The 18,588-nt window shown below is 34.5% G+C and overlaps 1 protein-coding gene across 12 annotated transcripts in view; it reads left to right on the top strand.

The window, feature by feature from the left end:
• BTBD10 (BTB domain containing 10) overlaps window positions 1-18,588 on the top strand; it is a 76,274-nt gene that overhangs the window by 25,177 nt on the left and 32,509 nt on the right. Inside the window, exon 2 of one of the 12 annotated variants that reach the window (XM_074401112.1) lies at window positions 1,576-1,636. The exons of 10 other annotated variants lie outside the window; for them this stretch is intronic. In XM_074401112.1, coding sequence (XP_074257213.1) covers window positions 1,606-1,636 — 31 coding nt within the window. In that variant the 5' untranslated portion in view covers window positions 1,576-1,605. Of the gene's footprint in view, window positions 1-1,569; window positions 1,637-18,588 lie in introns of those variants that run through there. One more of the 12 variants, XM_010345894.2, reaches the window with a different exon arrangement.

Genomic DNA, 18,588 nt, shown 5'->3' with positions numbered 1-18,588 from the left:
ATAGTTTATAACATTCTTTCCTTGAAGTGTAAGGAAGTTCTTATGATTTCCCCCATTTAATTTTTAAAAGTTTGAATGGTCATCTTATGGTTGTCATCATTTATTTATATAGTTCGGTTCATGATATCTTGTATTGACTTTTTTTGTGGTTTTGAATCCAAAAATGTTTTTCTAAGCTTATTAAATAGAGTTATAAAAGCAGAATCTCAAGCTAGACCTTTTAATCTTATACTTTATAGAATACTTTCCCCTGTTCTGCTGATTCTTTTAAGGTAATAGTGGCTGTCTTACTGTGAAAATGGTACGTATTCATTAGGTAAATTTGGTAAGCACAGAAAAACATATAGAAGAAAATGAAAATATGTTTTTTTACTATCAAAAGAAAAATATTTTGGCATATAACTTATTTTTCTGTGTATATATAAAAATATAAAATGACACATAGGCACTTAAAAAGGTATTACTGTAGTACTGTTATATAATCTGTCCCTTAAAAAAGAGGAATTTAATTATGAGCATCCTTTAGTCATGAAGTAGTCTTCTGTTGCATAATTTTAAAAGATTACATAATGTTTTGTACATATATATTTTGTAATTTACTTCACTAATCTCAGTTTTTCTGATAATTGATCACAGAAAAGATCAGCATGATTTCACAGCATAAATATCTCCAAAAAGAAGGAATGCCTAAAGGGGTTAAGTAAAAATGTAATTGATTATTTTTTTTGACAGAGAAAGATCTTCAGTGTGATTACACAGTGAACTTTTTTAAAGATATGCACATTACTTTTAAAACAAAGCAAATAGCTAAGATAACCATCATAAAATATAAAAAATAAATAATCAGGAAAACTAGAGCTTGTATGAACTGAGACTTCAGAAAAAAGCTAAGACTACCAGAAAAGGTTTCTTATATTACATTTCATGTAAAATGAATAATCAAGGAAAGTATAATAATAATGCATGACAATGAGGGGGAAAAATCCTTAGCTCTTGAAGCTCCTTTGTCAAAGAGGAAGAGGAAACCACCACCACCTCTTAACAGAATTAAAATAAGACAAACATTGATAAGGACATAAAGGCCAATATGAGTATAGAGGTAAAGAATGCATCTAATTAGGAAGGCAGCAAATCATTCGGCCATATGTGTACCTATGCAACAGTCTTAGATGTTCTTCACATGTACCCCAAAACCTAAAATTCAATAAAAAAAAAACACTTAAAAAAAAAAAAGTACCACAGTAATTCTTTAAAAGAACATAATACAGTGGGAAAAAAATGTAAAATTCATGGTTTCCATTCTTAAAGTTATGGAGAAGAAAGGGCAAAAAATGATCTACCATTTACTTAACATATTGTGATTTCCTAAATGAAAATAATAAAATTATCCACAATTGAGTTAAACCAATATTTCTTTAATAAACTGTAGATGTAGCTACTTAGGTTCAGCATAAAGTATATTAAAAAAATGCATCTAATTAAATGAGTTGTGTTCTGGGTCATTTTAAAACATCTTATAAAAGGAACTGCATTCAACACCTTAAAATTACTGGTATTATTTGTTGATCTTTGAAGGTTTTAGAAGAATACAAGAACTGCTAAAAGATGGGAGATTCTGAGCTTGATTTTGAAACAGGTAGGAGATTTTGGAATTAAAAATGGAAAAGACTCATCTATGACTGACTTGAAAAACAGATTAAAAATGATTAGGAATAGGTTTGTTAAAATTAGATTGTCAGACCAACTTAGATTTTTCTCTGAAGCAGTTGGTAGACTAGCGACACTGTAATGTATTTGGACTTAAGCTTAGCTTTTGGTAAAGTCATTTGATATCCTTGAGTGTAAAGTGGGGGAACAATAAGTTAGTTAGCTACCAGCTGTTTGTGATAATTAATTAACACAGTTCTGACTTTACCCCATCCAGAGATTGATTGATCTTGAAAGGTGGCTTTGTTCTTTGCTTTGTCTTAATGCTTATATGGAGAAAGCAAATTACCAAATATATCAGTGACAATGAGGATTGAAGGATAGTAAATAATATACTAAATGATCCAAAATTTTTGAGGCTGGGTTGTTGTACTAAGTTTAGATGAGCTTTTTGGGAGTTTATGTGTAAGGCTTAAAAACCACCACAATACATTAAGGTAGTAGCATGGCCCCACAGCATCACATGAAAAAGACCTGAGGGTGGTTGTTGACAGTAAACTAGATGTAAAGCAAAAGTATCATGGTTTCCTATCTTCTTCCTCGCCCCACCCCTTTAAAAATCTCAATTAATGGAAAAGAAGAATAGAGTAACTCTGCTAAATACCAAAGTATTGTTATTTTTAGTTCTGTGTATATTCAGGAGGAAGGATATGAAAAAGTTGTATATGTTGCCAGTTTAAGGAACTAAGAATTTAAGAGATATCTTGGGCTAGGTGTGATGGCTCACGCCTATAATCCCAGCACTTGGAGAGGCTGAGGCATGCGGATTGCTTGAAGCCAGGAGTTTGTGACCAGCCTGGAAAACATGGCAAAGCTCCGTCTCTACTAAAATTACAAAAATTAGCCAGGCGTGTTGGTGCACACCTATAATCCCAGCTATGTTCAAGCAATTCTCGTGCCTCAGTTCTCTGAGAACTGAGGCACGAGAATTGCTTGAACCCAGGAGGCAGAAGTTGCAGTGAGCAAAGATTACGTCACCACACTGCATCCTGGACAACAGAATGAGACTGTCTCAAAAGAGAGAGAAATCTTGTGACAGCTCTGGTTGGATATTAAGGAATGTTGTAATAAAAGCTGTCTTCAGATATTTTAAGACTTTTCCTTTGAAAAGTAATTAGACTTGGTTTGTGTCAGAATTGTTTGAAGACAGGAGCGAGGACCCTGAAATTGAACCCCTTGAATCATATCTCAGACCCAGAACTTAATTAACTATATGATTTCAGACACTTTTCTTAGCTGCTCAGTTTCCATTTTCTCAGCTGTAAAATGGGGATGGTTTTGAGGATTAAGGTGCTCAGTATTGCTCTAAATGCCCAAGTGGTGGTGGTGTTATTTGGTCCCAGCAGGTAGAACTAAGACGGTTTGTTTTCAGCCCATGTGATTATGTCCTCTAGTGGGCATTGGCAATGTCTAGGGACATTTTGGTTGGGGAGCAGGAGAAAGTACTAGCATCCTAATGGATGGAGGCCAGGGATGCTGTTAAAACATTTTACAGTGCAAACAACAGCCTCTTAACAACAAAGAATTATCTGGCCCCAAACTCTAAACTAGGATTAGGTAAAAAGGTTTAAGTCTTAATGTTAAGGAAAAACAGCCTAAGACTCACAGCTTTCCAAGGCCTAAGACTCAGAGCCCAAGACTCAGAGCTTTCCAAGCCTAGAAGGAAACTTTTAAAAGAAAAAAAAGTTTCCCTTCCCTGTCATTAGTAGCAGGTCAGCCAATTCAAGGGAACTTTGTAGATGAGATTTAGGAATTAAATAAATGTTTGGACTAGATTTTCTAAAAGGTTTTTCCTGAACTTAGATTCTGTGTTTCTTTGGATATTTCTTAGGATAGTTAGACATACTGAATTACAACAACATCAAACGGCCTCTGATAGAAATTCTCTTAGTCTTTAATTTTATCAATCTAATAACAGTATAGTTTGGATTTTTAATTTTTAATATTTAGGATTTTAGTAAAAGGCATAATGGAGGGAAGTTAATAGAAAAAGGTTGTTTTCAAAAGGGCATTTGGAAGGAGTGATTGTGGGATAGCTGTAATTTCTCTTTAGAAATCTGTTTTGTGGCTGGGCGAGGTGGCTCATGCCTATAATCTAGTGCTTTGGAAGGCTGAGGCGCATGGATCACGAAGTCAGGAGTTCAAGATCAGCTTGGCCAAGATGGTGAAAGCCCGTCTCTACTAAAAATACAAAAAATTTGCCTGGTGTGGTGGCAGGTGCCTGTACTCAGGAGGCTGAGGCAGGAGAATCGCTTGAACCTGGGAGGCAGAGGTTGCAGTAAGCTGAGACCATGCCACTGCACTCCAGCCTGGGCGACAGGTGAGACTCCATCTGAAAAAAAGAAAAAAAAGGAGAGAGAGAGAAATCTGTTTTGTGAAAATAATTTATTAAAATATTCACAATCATTTGATAAATACTTTAAAAACAGTCTTGCATTTGTACTTCATATCTTTTATACTCCAAAAGTTTTTAAAAATAATTACAAGTTTTAAAAGCATTGCTTAAAAAATATTGGTTGTTGTATGCATTATAATATCATCTCAATCTTGAACAGTACCAAGAACAGCATAGTTACTTGTAGTATTTGTTGAATGAATGACTATTCAGTAGATACACAATAAATCTATCCAACCACTAATTTAGATTTGAACAATTTTTAATAGTGGCTAGCTATTTTTTAAAAAAAATTTCATGGTAGGAAGTTGCTTGAGAATGTTATGTATGCAGTGACTACCAACTTTCAAATTTGTATTTCTAGCCTAGACTTTTACCCTGAACTTTAGATTTATGTATCCATAAGTATACATAGACTTATGTACACTCAGATATATAATAACCATCTCACTTTTAACATGTCTAAGACATACCTACATTTCTAAACCTAGTCCTCTCACTCTTACTTGTATTCAGTAAATGGAACTTCAATTTTTGCAGTTACTCAGACCAAAATCATGGAGTCATCCTTAACTCCTCTTTTTTCTCTCACCTCCTATATTTCATCAGTAAATTTCAGAGGTATATTCTTCAATATATAGTTTAGTCCACTCTTCACCTGTAGCTGCCATAACACTGATCCAAGTCACTTTCAGCTCTCACCTGATTATTTAGCGTAACCTCTGAAATGGTCTCTTGGTTTTTACCTTTGCCCCCTTTCTCCTATCCTCCCGTAGTCTATTTTTGCAGCCAGAATGATCCTGTTGAAACATAAATTAGATCATTTAACTCACACTTGAGTTCTATCCATTTCACTAAAAAAAAAAAGCAAAAACCCTTTAAATATCCCTTCAAGGCCTATCATAATCTTGTAGTCTTGCCTCACAAAGCTCTACCTTTTTAACATGGTGGTTCTTGCTTTTTATGTTCCAGCAACCCTGGGCTTCTGGAACCTCTTGAAAAAGGATAACTCTTGCCTCTGGGACTTGGATTTACTATTCCCTTCTGTATTTCATAGTTCTATTTTTTGCATTTTTAGGTCTTTATTTAGACATTTCTCCCTCAGAGAGTTCTACCTTGACTATTCAAAATGGTGATGCTCTTTTTTTTATTACCCTTCTTAATTTTTTTCTTATAACATTTATCACCGTATGTTAGTATCTGGGTCTTCAGGTGACTTAAGTTGAAATTTGAAAAGATATTCTTAGGCGCTACTGCTGCTGCCATGGCCTCCCTAGAATTGGTGACATATTTGGCAATGGGATTTTAGGAAGGAGAGAAAGATGTCAGGATTTAGAAATAGTATTAAAACTGTTTTTAGGCTATATGTATTTCTTGCTGAAGTTGTCTTCGTGGTGGCAATCTGAGAATTTAAGTATCATTTAAGATATTTTTATGGGAAAATGTGTCCAACAACAGACTTACAAGTGATGTTTGAGAATTTAATTCTTCAGTCGAGAACTTCCTTTTTCCATAATTAAGCCTTTGTTCCTTGGGAAACTGGCCATATAGTAAGCAGAAGAGCAGAAAGTTTATGGAAGGCTACTTGACCAAACCAAGGAAACGAGAGAGAAATTATTATTCAATCTATTGAAAATAGATTCAGAAGTTTGATAGCATTTATTATGTTACAGTTATTGACATAATACAGTGCTCAGAAAAAATATTTTTGGCTATGGGGGCTACAGTCTCTGTCCTAACCTCTCAACTTTGTCATTGTAGCATGAAAACAGCCATGAACAGTAATCATGAATAGCCACTATTGTGTTCCAATAATACTTTATTTACAGAATCAGGCAATGGGTAGAATTTGGACCATGAGCCATAGTTTGCCTAATCCTGACTTAACACATTAGTAATGCTTATAAAAAGCAAATCAGTTACTTCAAACGTATATTAAAATAAAGTCATTTAAAAGTTTTAGTTTAAAAAATTGGAACAGAGGATATAGTATTTGTTAGAAGAGTAAAAAATCAGCTAATTTTTCTCTAAGAATAAAAGTAGGATTTAAAATATTGCTGCTTTATTGAGGTCAGATTAATTCAAATGGATGGGAATATTGTCAATGGTAAAAAAAACTTCACAAACTCCAATTGTTTTTTTCTATTATCTAAATGAATAATCAACACAGAAGACTTCCGTAACCAAGTGTGAGATGGCTTTCCCCACATACCAAGCAAGTTGATCACTTCTGCAGTAGATACTAGGTAGATAATCCTTCAATTCAATTCTGACACTATTTTACATAGCATCAGATCCCACAGGTTGCGAACTCAGTTCCACAAGATTGTTCTCCAACTTCTGGTTCTAGTTGCAAGTCCCAGGTTCTTTTACCTGTGCTTCTGACCAACTAGCTATAAATTGAGGACCCTACATCCCCCTCCTTGAGTTCCAGTAATTTGTTAGAGCATTTCGCAGAACTCAGGGGAAACATGTTTACCAGTTTATTTTAAAGAATGTTACAAAGGATACCGATGAAGAGATGTATAGGGCAAGATATGGGGAAAGGGGTATGGAGCTTCCATGCTCCCTCTGGGCATGCCACCCTCCAGGAACCTCCACCTGTTCAGCTATCCATAAGTTCTGCAAACTGCCCTCGTGGGCCTTTTATGGAGATATCATTGGCTAAGGATGATTGACAGCCATGTGAAAATGTGATTGGACAAAAGAGGTGTAATCTAATTGTAATAAACTCAGTGAGGAAACCCAGCAAGGTCTGTGCAGATTCTTGGCCTTTCTGTGCAGCATTTCTTCCTCCAGGGTATGGGAGAGGACTCCTGAAATGAGGAGCCTATGGCCTATAGGTAAACAAAGTAGGTCAGGGAATGTCTTTATGGTCATTTCCATTACAGAGAGGGAGGGGAAGAGTAGAATTTATTTTTAGTTTCTGAGGCCTGCCTTGGAGAAAAAAAGGAGCAGTGAAAAGAGGACAGACAGGTGAAGGTCAGAGAAAGAGATTCTGTTTTCTGAGGCCTGCTTCTGAGGCCTAAAATGCCCCCAACATTATAACAAGGGCAATAGGAGTTAATGAGCCAGGAAACGTGGACAAAGACATGTGTACACACACACACACACACACACACACACACACACACACACACACACACAACCTTTTGTGGAGACATACATGTTTTTAACAGAGATATATATATAGTTTTTTATTTTACAGTTTTGTGTATTTGTCAACAATTTTCTGATATGAGTGCTAAATATATCAGCTCCTTCTGGAAGTTTTTCTTATATTATTTCTTTGAAAATGTTCTTACCTCTATTTTCTCTGTTCTCTCTGGAATATGTATTAGTTGAATGTTGACCTCCTTCATTAGTTCTCTTTTTTATGCTTTCTTATTTTCCATGTTTTTGTATTTTTGTTCTTTTAAGGATATTCTCAATATTTTCTTTCAATCCTTCTAGTAACCTTGTAGAAATTTCTGCTATTATTTTTAATTTCTCAGAGCTCTTATTCTCTAATTTTTAAAATTAGAGAATTTTACTTACTTCATGGAGACATTTTGTCCTTACTTCATGGAGACATTTTGTATGTTATTGAATTTATTATAGTTTTGTGGTTTTTTGTCTGCATATTATTGCTTTTTAAAATTATATATATTAAGCTTTTTCATTGTGAAATAATTTTATATTTACAAGAAATCATAAAAAATCATACAGTGAATTCCCAGGTACTCTACTCAGCCTCCTTCAATGATAACGTCTTACAAAAGTGTAGTACATTATGAGAACGAGGAAACTGACATGGGTACAATACTAATAACTAAATTATTGACTTTCTTGTATTTTATCAGTTTTTACATGCACTTTTTCTTTTTTCTGGTATGTAGTTCTGTGATAATTTATTGTATTTATAGATTCATGTAACTCCCACCACAATCGGGATACAGAGCTGTTCTATCACGACAAATTCTCTTCAGCTACCCTCCTTTATAGTTACACCCTCTCTCCAACTCTGACCTCTGGCAACCCCTAAATTGGTTCTACATCCCTATAAGTTTGTCATTTTGAGAACATTATATAAGTAGAATCGTATAGCATATAAAATTTTGGGTTTGGGTTTTTTTATTCAGCATAATGCTTTTGGGTCCATTCGTATTTGTTGCAGATATCAACAGTTTCTTTAAAAATTTCTGAATAATATTCTATTGTATGGCTGTACTACAGTTTGCCTATTCAAAGCATGGCATGGTTTTTGTTATAAACTTTGCAGTACTATTGGATTTTAAAAACTCTGTGGTACTAGTTTAGTATTATAAACTTTTTCTCCTTGTAGGAAAACTCCTCTTGTTTCATTGAACAGAACAAGGCCCTTATGTTTTTCTTCAGTTCTTAGGAACCTGCCTGCTATTGAAAACTGTTGCTGTAATTACAGTTTTTAAACAAATTAGGTGACAAAATCATATGCAGAAGTTCATACCAGATTCGTATTCTAAAGTTTGATGTGAATTGATTTGCTTCTACACTTGATCTTAACCTAAAGGCTGAGAAGTGATAGATTTGCTTCTAAGAGTGACTATTTTAATAAGATTTAAAAGTTTTTAGAAATTTCACTGTCTGTTAATTCACCCTGTGCTTCAAAGCATGATTTTGAAACTAAGTGAAAAGTTGATATTAAAGAAAACAGAGGCATTAGTAAGTCATAAAGCTACAAAATTTAAAAATGGAAATATTTTCTTTTGTGTTTAAGGTGGGTTTATGTAACTAACTAGAGGTGCTTGAAAGTGATTGACATTTTTTAGTTGAAGGAAATTGTGATCCGAGAGGATCATGATTAAGGGTTCTGATTTGGGTTTTTGTAGTAAGTTTATTGTGTAGTATATGTTGGTTTGTGAGATTTTCAACTGATGATCAGTTGGTGATGGTAGGTGTTTTTAATCTGATTGTAGAAATGCTTTTGGTTTCTTGAGACTGTGGACCATGTTATAAGAAGATGATGCAAGAATCTCTGTAGGTTGGTAAGAGAAGAAATTTAGTATACTCTTGTAAGAAAAGTGTGAAAAGAAAGGACCATTAGAAGAAGAAAGGCATGACTTGTGTTAAGTGTAATTGAAATGGCTAAGTAGTCATTTTCTAGTAGGGCATTATCAAGCAGCTGTGTTTTGGCCAAGAGGTCAATTCTGGTGTACAGTTTGATAAATTTTGACATATATGTGCACCATAAAACCTTACCACAATAAAACCTTACCACAATTAGAACAATGAGCACATACCTCACACCCAAAAGCTTCTTTGGCGCCCTTTGTAACCCTTTTCTTTGAACTCCTATACCCCTTTTTTGTGAAACCACCAATGTGTTTTCTGTCGTTCTATACGTTATTCTATATTTCCTAGAATTTTATATCATTTATTTTTTGTCGTGGAGAGTTCTGGCTTCTTTCACTCATTGTAATTATTTTGAGATTGATTCATGTTGTAACTTGTGTCAGTAGTTCATTCTTTTTTATTGTTGAGTAGCATTCCATTGTATGGATATATCACAAATTGTTTATCCTTTCACTCGCTCATAAACATTTAGGTTGTTTCCAGTTTTGAGCTGTTAGAAATAAAGCTGCTAAGAATGTTTGTGTACAAATCTTTTTTATGGATATGTCTTCATTTCTTTTGGGTAAATACAGAATGGAATGGCTGAATCATATGGCTAGTGTATGTTTAATTTCTTAAGAAACAAACTTTTCTGAGACAATTTCTTTTTATTTATTTGTTTATTTTTGGAGATCGAGCCTCACTCTGTCGCCCAGGCTGGAGTGCAGTGGTGCAGTCTCGGCTCACTGCAACCTCCACTTCCCAGGTTCAGGCGATTGTCCTGCTTCAGCCTCCCAAATAGCTGGGATTACAGGTACACACCACCAAGCCCAGCTATTGTATTTTTAGTAGAGACGGGGTTTCACCGTGTTAGCCAGGATGGTCTCAATCTCCTGACCTCATGATCTGCCCACCTTAACCTCCCAAAGTGCTGGGATTACATATGTGAGCCACTGCACCTGACCTTGAGACAGTTTCTAAAATGATGGTACCATTTTTCATTTCTACCGCAAGTATATGAGAATTCCATTTCAAAATACATGTACTCATCAAGACTTGATATGGTTGGTCTTTTTATTTAGCCATTCTAATAGATATGTAATGATATAACAGTGTCATTTTAATTTGCATTTCCTTAATGACAAGTGACACTAACCATCATTTCATGTACTTATTTTTTTCAATTGTGTATCTCAAATTTTTTACTCATTATTTTGAGAGTTCTTTATATAGCTTACATGTCAGTCCTCTATCAGATACATGATTTGCAAATATTTTCTCCCAATCTGAGGCTTGTCTTTTAGTCTCTATATTTTATTTTTTGAAACAGCGTCTTGCTCTGTTGCCCAGGCTAGAGTGCAGTAGCATGATGACCATGACTCACTGCAACCTCGAACTTCTGGATGCAAGCAATACTCCCACCTCAGCCTCTCAAATAGCTGGAACCACAGGCACCTGCCACAACTCCTGGCTATTTTTTTTTTTTTTTTTTTTTTTTTTTTTTTTTGTAGAAATGGTCTCACTATGTTGCCCAGGCTGTTCTTGAACTCCTGGGCTCAAACTTTCCTACCACCTCAGCCTCCCAAGGTGCTGGGATTACAGGCTTGAGCCACTGTATCCAGCCTCTTTTCATTCTCTTAACACTGTTTTTTTGAAGAGCAAAGTTTTTAATTTTGGTAAAGTTCAGTTGTTGGTTTACTCTTGTATGCATTGTGCTTTTTATTTCTTTATGGGTTTTTTTTTTGGTGGCAGGGGAATAGAGATGGGGTTTCACCATGTTGGTCAGGCTGGTTTTGAACTCCTAACCTTGTGATCCACTTGCGTTGGCCTCCCAAAGTGCTGGGATTACAGGCATGAGCCACTGTGCCTGGCCTTGTGCTTTTTATTTCTAGAAGTTCTGTAGTTTTAAGTTTTAGATTTAGGTTTGTGATTCCTTTTGAGTTAACGTCATTTTGTATACGATGTGAGCTATGCTCAGAATTCTTTTTTTTTTCTGGAAGTGCTGAGAGTGAAATACCTATTGTATATTCATTTGTTCCAGCACCATTTGATGAAAAACTCTTTCTTCCCTGAATTGTATTTGAGCCCTTGTTGAAAATGAGTTGTCAATATATATGTATGTGAGTTCTTTTCTGGAATCTTTATTCTGGTTTATTGATCTGTGTGCCTGTCATTTTGTCAGTAGCACACTTACTCATTACTACAGCTTTTTAATGAGTCTTCAAATCAAGTTATGTTAGTCTTCCAACTGTTCTTTTAAAAAAGTTATTTAGGCTATTCTTGGTCTTTGCATATTCAGATGAATTTTGGAATCAGCTTGTCACTCTTGACAAGCAAGCCTGCTTGGTTTTCCATTGAGATTATGTTGTATCTAGTAGATGAACTTAGGGAGAAAATTGACTTATGAAGATGGTAGGTTTCTCCATTTGTTTAGGTCTTCTTAATTTCAATGTTTCATAATTTTCAGTGTGTGAGCCTTTCACATCTTTTGTTATATTTATGCCTATGTATTTCAGGTTTTGATGTTATTGTAAGAAGTGTCTTAAAAATTTTAATTGCAGGTTGCACATTCTTGGTATGTAGAAATACAGTTGATTTTAAAATACTGATTTTGTATTCTGCAACCTTGCTAAACTCATTGGTTCTAATAACCTTTTTTTTTTACTAGAGCCTACAATAGATGATCGTGTTTTCTGCGAATAAAGATAGTTTTACATCTTTATCAGTCTGAATGTCTTTTCTTGCCATATTGCATTGGCTAGGATCTTCAGTACATTGTTGAAGAAAAGTGACAGTGGACATTCTTATTTCTCATTTTAGACGGAGAGCATTTGGTCTTTGATTACCAGCTATGATTACGAGCTATGCTATGTTGGTAATCATAGCTGGTAATCAAAGGTTTTCCATAGATACTCTTTCTCTAGTTGATGAAGTTTCATTGTATTACATTGTTGAGGGTGGGTTTTTTTTCTTTAATCAGGGATGGGTATTCAATTTTGTCAAGTGCATTTCTGTTTGATACTACTTTTCTTCATTAAATTGTTAAGATGATGCGTTAGACAGACTTTTGAATATTATCCAATCTTGCATTTTTAGAATAAACCTTATAATATTACTATTCTTTTTATGTATTGCTGGGTTTAATCTACTAAAATTTTGTTTAGAATATTGATATTTGTGTTCTATGATTTGCGGTTTTCCTTTATTGTAATATTTTTGTCTGGCGTTGGTGTCTGGGCAATGTTGACCTCATACAATGAGTTAGGAAATACTGTCTTCTCTTCAATTTTCTGGAAGAGCTGGGTAGCTGTGATATTATTTTTTATCTTAAGTGCTTGGTAGAATTCATCAGTGAAGCCATATGATGAGTTTTCTTATATGGAGGGAATGTTTTAAACTACAATTTCTTTAGTAAACATAGAGCTATTTAACCTTTTCCTAAGTGAGCTTTTTTGTAGGTTTAAATTTTCCTTTCTGAGTTGTTGAATTTATTGGCTTAAAGTTGTTTATCATATTCTTTTATTATTCTTTTAGTATCTGTAGCCTCTCCTATTTCTGACATTGGTAGTTTGTATCTTCTAGATTTTTGTCCCGAGCAGTCTGACTAGAGGTTTAACAATTTTATTGACTCATGTCATTTTTCTTAGACCTTTATTCTTTTCTAATATAGGAATTTAATGCTATAATTTTCCCCTAAGTACTGTTATAATGTCATACCATGCCACAAATTATAGTCTGTTGGGGTTTTTTCCACTTTCGTTTAGTTCAGAATTTTCTAGTTTCCTTATTCCTTTATTGCTCTGTGAGTTGTTTAGGTAAAAGTATTATTTAATTTCTAAGTATTAGGGAATTTTCTAGATGTCTCTCTGTTACTGAATTTCACTTTAATTCCATTGTAATCAGACAACATACTTTGTATGATTAAATTCTTTTAAGTTTATTGATACTTGTTTTATTGCTCAAAATATGATCTGTCTGGATAAATGTTCTGTGTGCACATGAAAAGCATGAGTTTTCTGCCCTTTTTAGGTGTTCTGTAAATGTCAGTGAGGTCAAATCAGATGATAGTGTTATTCAGATCTCATCAGTCTCTACGGATTTTCTTGTTCTGTTAAATATTATGAGGGAAGTGCTGACATATCTGATGATAATTGTTGATTGTCTAGTTCTTATAGTTTTATCAGTTTTTGCTTCTTGTATTTTTAAACTCTTATGAGGCAGAAAAACTGTTGGATTGTTATGTGCACTTGATTAACTCCTTTATCTTTATGAAATACATTGGTGGTATTCTTTGCTCTGAACTCTGCTTTGTCTGAGAGCCACTCTTGCTTTCCTTGAACTAGTGCTAGCATAGTGTGTCTTTCCTCATTCTTTTATTTTGAACCTCTTTGTACCATATCGTATATAGTAGGACCTGGCTTTTATTATTATTATTATTAGTTTAACACAGGGTCTCTCTCTGTCGCCCAGGGTGTAAGTGCAGTGGTGTAATCTCTGCTCACTATAGCCTTACCTCCCAGGCTTAAGCAATCCTCCTATGTCAGCCTCCTGTGTAGCTGGGACTACAGGCATGTGCCACTACACCCAGCTAATTTTTGTACTTTTTGTAGAGATGGGGTTTTGCCATGTTGCCAAAGGCTGGTCTTGAACTCCAGGGCTCAAGTGATCTACCCAGCTGGGGATCTGGCTTTTATATCCAGTCTGATAATCTTCACCTTTTATGGTTTAGACCGTTTACATTTAAATGGCTTAGACTATCTGTCTTTAATGTGATTATTGACATGGTTAAGGTTAAGTCTTCTTACTTATTTTCTGTTTGTCCCGTTTGTTCTTTTTCCTCCTTCTTCTCAACCCCTTTTTTCCTTTGCCCTCTTGGATTAACCAAATCTTTCTTATGATACTATTTTATCTCCTTTTTTAGTATTAACTATAATTTTTTGTTTTCTTATATTAGTGGTTACTTTAGTATTAACAGTATACATCTTTAACTTATCACAGTATACCTTCAAGTGATGTTATACTGTTTCTTGTGTGGTGTAAAAACCTTACAAAAGTATACTTCCATTTCTTTTGCCTAGACTTTGTGCTGCTCTAGTTATATGTATATGTTATAAACCCTATATTATATTATCATTATTGCTTAATCTTTCATAGAGATTTAAACAATTGAAAAAAATTACATTCTTCCATGCAGTTATTTTTTCTAGTTGTCTTCCTTCCTTTGTGTAGATTCGTCTTTTCATCTGGCATTAGCTTTTTTTTTCTGCCTGAAGGACTTCCTTTTAACTTTTCTCATAATGCAAGTCTTCTGATGATGAATTCATTTATCTTTTTTTTGTCTGAATATGTCTGTTTTCTTATTTTTTCAACAAATTAATGCAGATCCTTCTTATTTTTGAAAGATGTTTTTACTGGATATGACAAACCTAGGTTGACAGGGTTTGTTTGTTTTTGTTTAAAGTGTGTGGAATTTGTTGTGCATATTGAATCTGTGGGTTTGTAATATTTGCCAAATTTGGAGATAGTTCAGATATTACTTCCCTTTTTTTCCTTCCGCTTCCTTCGTGGACTCCATTTGTACCCATATTAGGCTACTCAAAATTGACCTGCAGCTCACTTATGCTGTTTATTTTTCTGTTTTCTCTGTCTTTTTTATTTTGAATATTTCCTATTGCATTGTCTTCAGATATGTTAATCTTTTCTTCTATAATGTGTAATCTCCCATTAATTCATTCAGTGTGTTTTTCTTTTTTTAAAATTATTTTTCAATGACATATAATAATTATACATATTTATAGGTATTGAGTGATATTTCAATGCATGTATATAGTATGTAATGAGCAAATCAGTGTGATTAGCATATCTGTCACCTCAAACATTTATCATTTTTTTAAATGTTGAGAACATTCAAAATTCTCTCTTCTAGCCATTTGAAAATATGTAATAAATTATTGTTAATTATTGTCATTTCAAAGGGCCATTTAGTATACTTTTCATCTCACATATAATCATTTTTATCTCTGGAAGTTTGATTTGCATCTTTTTTATCCTCTATGTTTCTACATTGCTTTTTGGAGGACTGTGGTTAGAGTGACTTTTTAATGTTTTTATTTCTAATTCTAACATGTATCAGTTCAGATTTGATTTCACTTGATGTTTTCCTCATGTTTTATGTGTTCTCACTTCCTTGCATGCCTGATAATTTTTGATTGGATGCCATACATTGTGAATTTTACCTCATTTGTGTGTTTGATATTTCTTATTCTTAGAATAAGGACCACAGAACTTTGCTTTGCAGTCCTTTTTGGTCTTGCTATTAAAATTTGTTAGGGGAGCAGGAGCAGTGCTCAGTCCAGTTTATTTCCCATTTTAGAGTCTTCTCATTCTCTTCCCAATGCCCTATAAATTATTAGGCTTTCCAGTCTGAATCAGTGGGAACAGGACCTATTTCTGGCCCTGTATGAGTGCTGGACACTATTTCCTCTAACCCTTTGAGTTGTTTTCTTTCCCCAGCTTTTCATAGTGTCCTCACATGTGTGGCTGTTACCCAGCTCAGTACTCAAGGAGGACTCTGCAAATTTCTCAAGTTTTCTCTCTGTTGCTCTCTCCTCTCTGGTACTCTTCCCTGAGAATTCTAGCCACCTCTTATCCCAATGTCTCAGATTCATGTGTTTCACTCAGAGTCCACTAGGTTCTGCTTGTGTTTCCCTTCTCTGTGTTTACTCTGCAAATGCTCTCAAGATAGTAATTTGGGATAATTGTTGGACATAGCTCATTTGCTTTCCATTTTTCAGTGATGACTCTCCTTTATTGCCTGATGTGCCATGTCTTGGAGACTGTTGTTTCATATATTCTGTTTGTTTTCTTGGTTGTTTCAGACTGGGTATAAACTCAGTCGTTGTTATTCTATCTTGGCTGGAAATAGATATTAAGGCTAATCTAGTCTTCATGTCCTTAGTTCATGAATCCCAAACTCTTCAGTGCAGCCTGAAATAGAGCTTTCCCTCTGAACTTGCTCATCCTCATTTTATTTTGTACATATTAACTGTTTTTGCCTTTAGAATGCTTTCTTAATCTAAAAGTATTGAATTAAATATAGTAGGACATAATTCATCTTCCATGACATCTGATTTTGAAGTTCTGATTCTGGGTTTCAGTCTATGTGGGAATTAAAAGATGGAAGTGTGTTATGACACCTTTTGAATTCGTTTAAAATCTAAGTGGTTTAGAAATGAAGCCAATATTTTAGCAGTATCTAATCTTTCAGCTACAGATATGTCTGGTGAAAATGCTTTTTTAATTACTTAGTCTGCTTGGCCCTTCCTAAACTGAACATTTAGCTTGTATTTGTCTTATTCATACTTATTCATACAAGGTTGTACCTTGTCCATGAAATTACTAGACTCGTATTTAGATAATGTGCTTTATTATAGTTGAAAACGTAGCAGCCAGAATAATTTGAAGAGTTACATTTTCTATATAAGATCTTTGTTCTATTTAGTATGGATTCCTTTTTTTTTCCAACTTTAGAAAACAAACCAGAAATGCCAGTATTCCTACTCTAAGGACTTTTAAAAATGTAAATGCAGTAGGATCTTTTGATTTGTTCTGTTTGAAAGAAAAGATTATGTTCTACCAATGCAGCTGTTCTCTGATTTTTTCATTAGAATGAAGGTGGGAGTAGAATTTTTCTCTGTACGTTTATTTTCCTAGAAGTAACTTTCAGGCTACATACAAAGTTAGCTTTATATTCTGTCCTTGTAGTCTATTATAGCAAGGTGATGACTGATTTTTATAATGAAAGAAACCACCAAAATAACAAAAAGTATTAAAGCTAATAATCAAAGAGATGACCCTGAGACACTGAAAGATATAAAACTGCTTTCTCAATCACCAAGAAGATTAAATTTTAACTCGTGGTTTTGCTAAAGGAGAGCAGTATAATATGGAAGGGGCACTGGAATGAATCAAAAGGCTTAGGTTATAGTGTTACTAGCATTTCCACTAAATACTATGTGACCCTGAGAAAGTCTTGCAGTTTTGAACTTTAATATCCTCATCTGTCCTAACTAAATAAACTAATATTTCATGAGTAATTATGTTGCGTCAGGTACATTGCTGGTCAGCTTACTTATTGTACTTTAATTTACCTATTAACCTTAGAGAATAAATAGAACCTACATTTTGCAAATGAGAAGCCTAAGGTTCTAAAATATTAACTATCATTCAAAATGCCAAGCAATAAATTATCAGACAACAATTTCACTCTAAAGCCATGAATTTTCTTCTGTTTCTAAAAAGCACTTTAATATTTTTAAACCATGAATGATAGTATATGCTAACATAGTAAATTTCCAAATTGCCTTAGGTCTGACTTTATTATTTTTATTACTATCAGTTTTCTTATTTGCAGTGCATTCTAATTACTGAAATTTTATCTGTTTGTCAGGGTCTGGACATTAGTGATACACAAGTGGCTACTCTTTAGCAATGTCTTTTTTCTTTGAGATCCTAAAACACTTATTATTTAATACCCATTTAATAGTTATATATTTGCGAACTCTTTAGTAGCTTAATATTTGGAAGTTGGGATAGCTCTTGAATTGTTTCTGCATGTTCATCTATTACTGCTACACTTAGAAAACAAGCTCCTGAGGAAGCTTCTCCTTCTATTGACGTTTAGCATAGCATTGTGCATACAGTATGTGTAACTTAATACATAATTATGTTAATATATTCTGTAAACTGGACTATTTTAATCAACATTCTGAGTTATTAACTTCTGGTGAACTATTATATATAAGATATTTTAAAGTTTTAAAAATTTCTGTGACTTTATGTGGTAAGAGTAGGTAGGTTTGTTAGGTTTATAAGAGAAATGCTTTACGTCATCTTTTTTTTTTTGGAGACACAGTCTCTCTGTCACCCAGGCTGGGATGCAGTGGCGTAATCTTGGCTCACTGCAACCTCCGTCTTCCAGGTTCAGACAATTCTTGTGTCCCAGCCTCCTGAGTAGCTAGGATTACAGGTGTGTGCCACTGCACCAAGATAATTTTTTTTTTTTTTAAATGGAGTCTCACTCTATCGCCTAGGCTGGAGTGCAGTGGCATAATGTCGGCTCACTGCAGCCTCTGCCTCCTGGATTCAAGCAATTCTTTTGCCTCAGCTTCACAAGTAGCTGGGACTGCAGGCACCCACCACCACGCTGGGCTTATGTTTGTATATTTAGTAGAGACAGGGTTTCACTATGTTGGTCAGGCTGGTCTCAAACTCCTGACTTTGTGATCTGCATGCCTCCCAAAGTGCTAGGAGTGTGAGCCACTGTGCCCGGCCAATTTTTGTATTTTTAGTGGAGACGGGGTTTTGCCATGTTGGCCAGGCTGGTCTCAAACTCTTGGCCTCCAGTGATTCAT

Source organism: Saimiri boliviensis, chromosome 6, assembly GCF_048565385.1.
Source record: "Saimiri boliviensis isolate mSaiBol1 chromosome 6, mSaiBol1.pri, whole genome shotgun sequence".
Taxonomy (NCBI): Eukaryota; Metazoa; Chordata; class Mammalia; order Primates; family Cebidae; genus Saimiri; species Saimiri boliviensis.
The sequence above is the reverse complement of the archived record's forward strand: the minus strand, read 5'-3'. Positions and strand labels throughout refer to the sequence as shown.